Source organism: Babylonia areolata, chromosome 3 (genome assembly GCF_041734735.1).
Source record: "Babylonia areolata isolate BAREFJ2019XMU chromosome 3, ASM4173473v1, whole genome shotgun sequence".
NCBI classification, from domain to species: Eukaryota; Metazoa; Mollusca; class Gastropoda; order Neogastropoda; family Buccinidae; genus Babylonia; species Babylonia areolata.
The window spans coordinates 44185094-44193843 of NC_134878.1; the positions used below are offsets into that span (position 1 = coordinate 44185094).

General features: G+C 40.9%; 1 protein-coding gene across 1 annotated transcript; it reads right to left on the bottom strand.

The window, feature by feature from the left end:
• Positions 1 to 296: 296 nt before the first annotated feature.
• Positions 297 to 4802, bottom strand: LOC143280573 (uncharacterized). The gene is made up of 3 exons (XM_076585271.1): positions 4706 to 4802; positions 3252 to 3765; positions 297 to 1585 (listed from the first exon to the last, which is right to left on the bottom strand). The coding sequence occupies exons 1-3, from the start codon at positions 4754 to 4756 to the stop codon at positions 735 to 737; spliced, it is 1416 nt and encodes a 471-aa protein (XP_076441386.1). The 5' UTR covers positions 4757 to 4802; the 3' UTR covers positions 297 to 734.
• Between the last annotated feature and the right edge of the window lie 3948 nt (positions 4803 to 8750).

An 8750-nucleotide genomic window follows, 5' to 3' on the forward strand; every position in this document is an offset into this window, starting at 1 on the left:
ACACAAAAAATCCAAGCTATTTATGTACTGAATATAATTTCAAAATGTAATGAGAAAGGTCAGTTTAAAGTAAATTAAGTCCCCTAGCATTAATTACAGAGTAATTTCCCTTTTTTACTATCTGCACCAAAACGTTTGCAAAATAAAAAAACAAACAAACAAACTTCCATGCGTAGCAAAAGAAGTTCCTGTTTGAACAGAAAATGATAATAATGACTGCTTTTGTTGTTGGGTCAGAATATCAGATCAAAGTGCCAAGTTTAGAGAATACAAAAAAATATAAATACAACAGTAAATGCAGTTTGCATATAATTCTTTATTTTTTTGGTGTCAACTGACAAAGTATTTGCAGAGAAAATGTCAATGTTAAAGTTTACCACGGACACACAGACACACAGAGACAACCAAACGGCAGGTTAAAACATAGACTCAAACATAGACTGCTGGGAGGCTTTAGGGCCCACGTAGGAAGGAGCGACAGACGTCACGAGAGGGCTGAGAATCAGAAACAGCAGCCGTCTTGCTGCATCCAGCTACAGGGATGACCACATTCTTGCTGCTGCCAGAAAGAGGAGTAGTGGCCCTACTACGAGCACCTGCCACCAACACCACCTTCATTTTTTTGTTGGCTGGTGCAGACATGATGATGCCACTCTCTGAAGGGTCACTGTTCAGTTCTTCATTGTTGTATTCTCTGTGTCTCACATAGGTCTATGTTCCAATCATCAATGGTTTTAACTTCCTTCTTTGCTCAATTTCTCTGTCAGCATTCTTTTCTTAGCGCGGCACTGGTCCAGTGATGTCTTGTTTTTCTGGCACTGGTCTGATGTGGCCATCAGGACACGAATGAGAGTGTCTAAGACACGTTGCTGGGAAGCTTTGGGACCCAATTCGGAAGGAGCGACAGACGTCAGGAGATGTCTCACTTCCTCCACCAGCTGTCTGGACTTGTGTCTCCTCTCCTTCTCTTTGATGGCCTTCTGCTTGTTTTTTTCCAATCTCCTGGCCAGTTCCTCTGCACTTTCAGGGGCACCCTTCCCTTTCCTCTTGCTGCTGTGTGCTGCTGCCTTGCTGCAGCCAGCAGTACTGGCCATCTTGGGCTTGGTTTTCCTGCCGCTGCCCTTGGATGCACCATTTGAGCTGGGCTGAGGACCAGAAACAGCAGCCATCTTGCTGCATCCAGCCACAGGGATGGTCACTTTCTTGCTGCTGCCAGGAAGAGGAGTAGTGGCCCTATTATGAGCACCTGCCACCACCACCGCCTTCATTTTTTTGTTAGCTGGTGCAGTCATGATGATGCCACTCTCTGAAGGGTCACTGTCTGGCACAGCTTTTCTCTTTCTGCCTGCAGACGTCGCTGGGGGCATAGAAATGACCTGGTCCTTGTCCAAGGTGTCGGGGCTGGAGGGGTTACTGGAAGAATTGGTGTCATATCCACTGCTGCTATCCTCCAAAATCTTGGCATCAGGAGGCACAGTGCCACTGTCAGAAGCTGGGCTGCCTTGTGCACTGTAGCAGGCATCACTGTCCACGCCAGCACAGTAGTCCATGTGGTCCATCAGAGCTGTGGGTCTCCTTTGGGTCACTGAAAAATGTCAAGCACATGTTTTTAAGCTCAGATCCCAAGACAATATGGAAGGAGGGAAAAAAGAGCTGTGTTCATCAAAAAAAACCCACTTAATGTGAAATTAACATATGAATTTTTAAACTTTATCTATGACTGGCGCAATAGCCAAATAGTCAAAGCGTTGGACTGTCAATCTGAGGTTCCCGAGTTCGAATCACGGCGCCCGGTGGGTAAGGGTAGAGATTTTTCTGATCTCCCAGGTGAACATATGTGCAGACCTGCTACTGCTTGTACCCCCTTCGTGTGTATACGCAAACAGAAGATCAAATATGCACGTTTAAGATCCTGTAATCCATGTCAGTGTTCAGTGGGTTATGGAAACAAGAACATACCCAGCATGCACACCCGCGAAAACAGAGTATGGCTGCCTACATGGCAGGATTACGGTCATACATCATTTTTTTTACATGTAAATGTCCACTCGTGCACATATGAGTGAACATGGGGGTTGCAGCCCACAAACGCTGGAGAAGAAGAAACCTTTGTATTTCTTTTTATCACAACAGACTTCTTTTGTGTGAAATTTGGGCTGCTCTCCCAAGAAGAGCGCGTTGCTACACTACAGCGCCACCCATTTTTTGTATTTTTTCCTGCATGCAGTTTTATTCGTTTTTCCTATCGAAGTGGATTTTTTCAACAGAATTTTGCCAGGGACAACCCTTTTCTTGCCGTGGGTTCTTCTACGTGCGCTAAGTGCATGCTGCACACGGGCCCTCGGTTTATCATCTCATTCGAATGACTAGCGTCCAGACCACCACTCAAGGTCTAGAGGAGGGGAGAAAATATCGGCGGCTGAGCTGTGATTCGAACCAGCGTGCTCAGATTCTCTCGCTTCCTAGGCGGACACGTTACCTCTAGGCCATCACTCCACAAGGTCAGGATTACTCAAGATTCCTTTTTAACCATTGACATGACTTTCTCCAACAAGGTCCCTCAAAGCATAATCAAAGCTGACCATGACAAAATAGGAGCTTTGTGCCCGTATCAAGTGAACTCAACCACCATATGCAGATGTGTGGAATTAAGGATTATTCACCCGTCTATAAGTAAACATGCAAACATGATCTTTGTGGGATGAAAGCATATCGAAACTGTGTGCACTGATGGATAATGGAGCAGGTGGGGGCAAACGGTGAAGAGAAAAAACCAAGACAAAATCACTGACACAGGAAAAAGGGAAGGAATTGGTGTAACTGAACTTCGCTTTTTATTTCCTTATACTTGTAATAAGTAGCCTTTTTTCCTAATTAAAATATATTGAACTGCACACAAAAAGTATTTTTTTGTAAACATGTATGGAGACAAAATATGAACAATTCACAAGAACACACATGCACAATGGTTCTGAAAAACCATCAGCCGTTGACTCGATACAAAAAGTACAAGACAAAACCAAGGAAGCATAATGAAAGACAGAATCACTGAAACGGAGACGGATAAGGACAGTCACTGTAAATGTTTGAAGGATTAGGATATATATGTACAGGACTTGTTCAAAGTTAATGAGATCATGCAAGTTGCATTGTTCTTTGTTTCAATTTTCCGAAAGAGGAACTGACAGAGGGAAAAAAGACAACACTTATCACAACCGACACACAAAAGCCAACAACACTTGTTCACTTACGTTTGACTTTGTCTTCATCACGAGCAACAGATGCCTCCTTGGAAGAACACTTGTTGCAGTTCTCCTGAATACAGCACACACTGTAGTCAAGCTGTTTCAAACATTTATTGGGATCAAACCGTGCAGACCATGGTGAGGGGGTGTACTCTTCTACAACAGAAGTCAGCAGTGGATCTGCCTCTGATGTTCTTGGACTGAAACGGGCACCACACATGCAGAAGAGAGAGGCACCACAGATGCAGGCACGAGTTCTCTTCCCAGTTCTCTTCCAACCCTCAGCCTCATCCTTTAGAGTCTGACGGAAGAGACAATTGAAACATTTTCTGTCGAAGTATGTTGGCAAGTTTATCACAGTGAGCTCATCCTTAGTCAACACAGTCTTACACACTGGACATGCCGTAACCTCTGACGTGTTGACACACTCTGAGAGCCGTCTTCTTCGTATCGTGTCCACTGAATGGTTGTGTTGCTTACGCACAGCGTATCCACAGTCCCATAACAATACTCTGGATGTCTGAAAACAGAAGGAAAAAATCATAAGACCACGAACAATCTGAAATGTGTATCATGCAGTAAAATTACAGGGGACAGACTGAGATGACATTAATGATTAAAGAACGCTACTGAATAAGAATGTATTTTAAATATCTAGTCCTCGATAAAATATGCACCACCCTGGTAAGCTGGGCTTTGAGATAAATGAATTGAACTTGCACCGCTCACTATTTCTGCCTGACAATGATTAACACCCACATGTCTTTCAACAGACATTTACAAATAAATAAAATGTTTTAGATCAATAAAACAACTTACCTACAGAAACCATTACATGTTTTACATGTTGCCAGTCAAGACATTCAATTATGAGAGCAATTACAGATTATATGTCGGTAAGTGTACTTTTGTGTTAAAATATATTGTGTGGTACATACATGTACAAGTGAATTTAAGCTATACCAACAACAACAAAATCTTTTTCTACTTTCACAAAACTAAGCAGCACAGGTCAAAACGGGACAGTTGACTACAATATGTTGCAGTTGCAAGAGTAGTCGAGTCACACAACCAAACGAACGGCCGAGCCACTGCCTGGTCTAGGGCGAGACAGCACAGCACGCGGCGTCCGACAACTAGGTCCACGTGGGATTCCGATCACGTTTTGAGCCGTGGGGTCTTTTCGTGGCCGATACACGTCACCACAGCTTTACACAAAGTATTGACCGTACTACGCCCAATCTAAACTAACAACTCTACAAACTTCACTGGCATAAGAATCCTGTCACCACGTACAGCAGCACTAGCAGTAGCTTTACATTTTTTTTTTTCCAGTTTAGCGAGTCCCAGACAACGCCCACACCGCACATTCACTGCGTACCGTCGATCATTCCGTACCAAGTTCAACTTTCTGACGGAACACAATAAATTCTAAAGTTAAAACAATTCACTCTGCTTACCATTTCATCCGTATCTATCCGATTTCCAAGCAGATCTTCCAGATAGACCATAGCAGAAACGTACACTCTGTCCGATTTCGGCAAAGGCAACGACAAACTGTCTACTGACAGCGGCGAGGTCTGAGCTTTTATAGGGGGCTTGGGATTATATTCCTACGCGTGACGCACGCACTCGATCAAGGACATGTTTACTCATTTTTAGTATTCTGATAAAAGACCAAGAGTAAAAGAGATAGTACATTGCAAAAATAACAAATTGACCAGTACAAACCAACAAATGAGTATTGTTTGTTTTAATTTGCACACATAATGATGTACGATTTATAAAACTATATGATATGGCGAAGTACTTTTTTGAGTGCTAAGGCTGAATGGCGGGAACTGAAAGGTGGGAGGAGCTAATGACCCAGAGACTTGTGGTGGCGTAGCAAGCAGCCAATGGTGGGCTGACTGCCCGCGTAGTAAGCTTAGTGGTTGCGTTCATTGAGAAACCTTGTAATGTGACGCTTCGGAAAGTTGCCAATCCCAGTGCGCGCGCGAGCGTGTGTATGTGTGTGTGTGTGGTGTGCATTCGCAAGGCAGGTTTGTGCTGAGCCCGTGACAGATCTTGAGACGTTGAATCCCCACTTCTCTCTCTCTCTCTCTCTCTCTGAAACTGAAATACAGGTTTGGAGATCATTCATCCTTCACAGGTTTCTTCGACAGCTTGCATAGCCGATGTGAAGCGTGACCTGGCAGAGTTCCGTTAAACAAAGCGTGGCCTTCAGTGACAAAATATATATATCGTGCTTGCAGAAACACCTGATGGTGAAGCAACTTGAATGAAAATTATAAAACTCAAGTTTAACAGTATAGTTCCATTCCATTACGTTTATTCCGGGAGAGCGAAAACAGTGTTCTTTAATACGCCAGAACCGGGCCTCTATTGTCTGACCGAGGCAGAATTGATGTCGAGTCCGTCCGTGACATCATGAAACATGTGAAGCTGACAATGTTTTGTGCCAACACACACACACACAAACGCGCGAGCGCGCGTGCACGCACACACGTGGATGTACACACACAGGTACACACGCAACAAAACAAAAACAAACAAACAACAACAACAAAATCGCGCGTGCCACTAAAGTTCAGTATAAATTGAGTGCGTACACACACACGCGCGCGCGAGCGCGCACGCGCACACACAAAACTACACACACACATGCAAGAAAATTGTAGATCTGTAAATCAATGACAAAATCAAAACATAATTTGATGCAAATGATACATTTTGTGTAGCTTGCATTTGGCTAGTTATTTTTGGGTTTGGTTGGTTATTTTGAAATCCAGATTTGTAAGGAAAATGTTGTGGGCTTTGAAAAGTATGTATCTTGAAAGTCATAATAGTGCTTCAGTTGTGTATATGTGTGAAATATGTGGCTGAGAAAGAGAGCAATTGCCATTTGCATAATTTGTTATTAATAAAGTATCTATATTATCACAAATACAATAAAATGATATAACATGATTGTTAATCAGTCCTGAAATGGCAGATAATTGTCAAGTGGACTAAATGAAATTAATGGTGGTGGTATCTTAAATTATTACTGCTAGTACTAAGGGGTTCTTTGCTTAAAACATGATGTCAGGATGATGCTCAGTTTTAGGTATTTTAGGAATTTTACAAATTTTCATTTTATTTCATACTTGCTTTGAGTAATGCTAACCTCCCAATACCACATGTGAGGGCTTTTTTGCCTTCCTTCAAGTTCCTTGCCTTAACAAATAATTCAAAATCTTCACCTGATGTCAATGAATAGATAATATGAAAAGAAATATACTAAACTGATTCTGAATATTTACACAATTCCTTGCCTTAACAAATAATTCAAAATCTTCACCTGATGTCAATGAATAGATAATATGAAAAGAAATATACTAAACTGATTCTGAATATTTACATAATATTTTTCTCATAGATTTTCCCATTGATTATCATCATCTTCAATTTGCTGATCATCTGCTGATCCACCATTTCACCCCAATATCCTCCTTTTCCCTCCCACTTGTAGTCAGGGATGAGAATTATCAGCAACTTTAACAACAACAACAAAAAACCAAATGCTTCATACAGGACTAACAATTTATTCTGAGCCCCAATCGGTAACTTTAATTTTTATCATTATGTCAGTGATTTTGGCCTACTTTGGATGGAACAGTTTTCCAGTCCCTAAACATTTATACAGATCTGTTCTTCTGCAACTAATCTGTGAAACCTTTTAGGTGCAGGGTGAATAATACACACAACTATGTTTTATTTATTCTCTGTCCACAAAGGCTACAGGAAGGGCAAAATGTTCTCCCTTATCTTTTTTACTTCTTTTTTTCTCACTTTTCACATGTTATTCAGAGTGAGGACAGGCTGAGAATAAGAATAGACCTATGTATCAGCCATTTACAAATTCAAAAAATGTTTTTTGTTATTGCTCCTCCATCAGCACAGTGATATTGTCATAAACACAAATATATGATGATTAACAAAGTTATCAACTAATCCATACCCAACGTCAAAATAAATCATGCTAAAAATAATGTAACAGTGAATGTCAAAAGTCCATTTTCCCCGCTGTGTAATAGGAATCTGAGAAATGTCCAAGATAAGGTTTAGGGATTTTAATAAATCTGTCTACTCTTACAAATTTTCAAAACTTAGCAAACATTTAATTTTAAACAATATTTTATATCCATGAAAATACTGCAGACAGGCTTACTTGCTTATGATGTTTATGCTTGACTGATCTTGGCTGTTTTACAGTGGATGCAGTGCACTGTGTCCTAAAACAGCTTTAAGCATCACACACACACACACACACACACACACACACACACACACACACACAGAACCCTACCTCACCCTGTCATTCCTCTTTTGCCTCAGCCTCTCTCTCTCACTCAACACACACACACACACACACACCATACACACCACTCACACACACACATACCACACACACACACACACACACACACATGCACACACACACAACACAAACACACGCACACGCACAGACCACAAACAGACAGACAGACACACATACAAACACACACACACACACATACAGAGCTGTACATATTTTTGATAATCATTATTATCACTTTTAAGTCAAAGGATAGAGGAGGGGGTGGTTAATTAAGACTTTTATATCCCCCAAAACAGTTTGTAGTAAAACCAAAGCCAACAGGGACAGGGATTCATCAGTCAGTCTTTTGAACTTCCTGGTGAAATGGGCTTTAGTTTGAAGATAATGTTGAGCAAAGGTATTACCATTTTAGCCCCCTCCTCACTTCTCTCTTTCACCACCAATCCCTGACTGTTAATTGTATTGTAGCATTAATGACAAAAGTTAGAACAATTATTGTTCCTAAGATTCCCTTTTAATACTACTCAGCTATACTAAGTGTGTTTGTGTGTGTGTGTGTGTGTGTGTGTGTGTGTGCATGATAGTGAGAGAGAGAGAGAGGTATATTTTATTATTTTTATTGATATTTGCAATGTGTATTTTTATATCCATAGTTTTCTTGTATGTCTTCATGTGCTGTTGTCTGTCATTAATAGTGTTATGCACTTTTGTATTCATGTATTGTTTCATGGGAATTGCTTTGGTCACAGTGGGGAATTTGCACCTTATAAATGCTATTATTACTATTTAATACAACTACAACTTGTGTGTTTTGTGTGTGTGTGTGCTCTTGCATAATTTATTCCTCAGTTTGTAGACAGCGTGCTCATGGTTCATTTAGGCACGATGATAAACTTTGATAAACATGACTTTTCCTAGAATTTTCTTTTATTGACGTATCCCTGGGCCGCTAACATAATGTTGTGTAATTAAAGTATTATCACTAATTTCAGAAACCTGATTAGACAATGGTAAATACATACTTTTTATTTTATTTTATAAATGTCCCACTTACAGTAACTCTGACTTCAATGACCCAAACAACATTCCAAAATATCATGGGTCGTACCTGAAAGCTTCTTTCAAGAGAAAACTACTCCATG

Coding starts and splice junctions, on each gene's coding strand:
- LOC143280573 (XM_076585271.1), bottom strand. CDS start 4,756: ATGGTCTATCTGGAAGATCTGCTTGGAAATCGGATAGATACGGATGAA. Junction 3,766..4,705: donor GGATAGATACGGATGAAATG/GTAAGCAGAGTG, acceptor TTCTGTTTTCAG/ACATCCAGAGTATTGTTATG. Junction 1,586..3,251: donor TGATGAAGACAAAGTCAAAC/GTAAGTGAACAA, acceptor GACATTTTTCAG/TGACCCAAAGGAGACCCACA.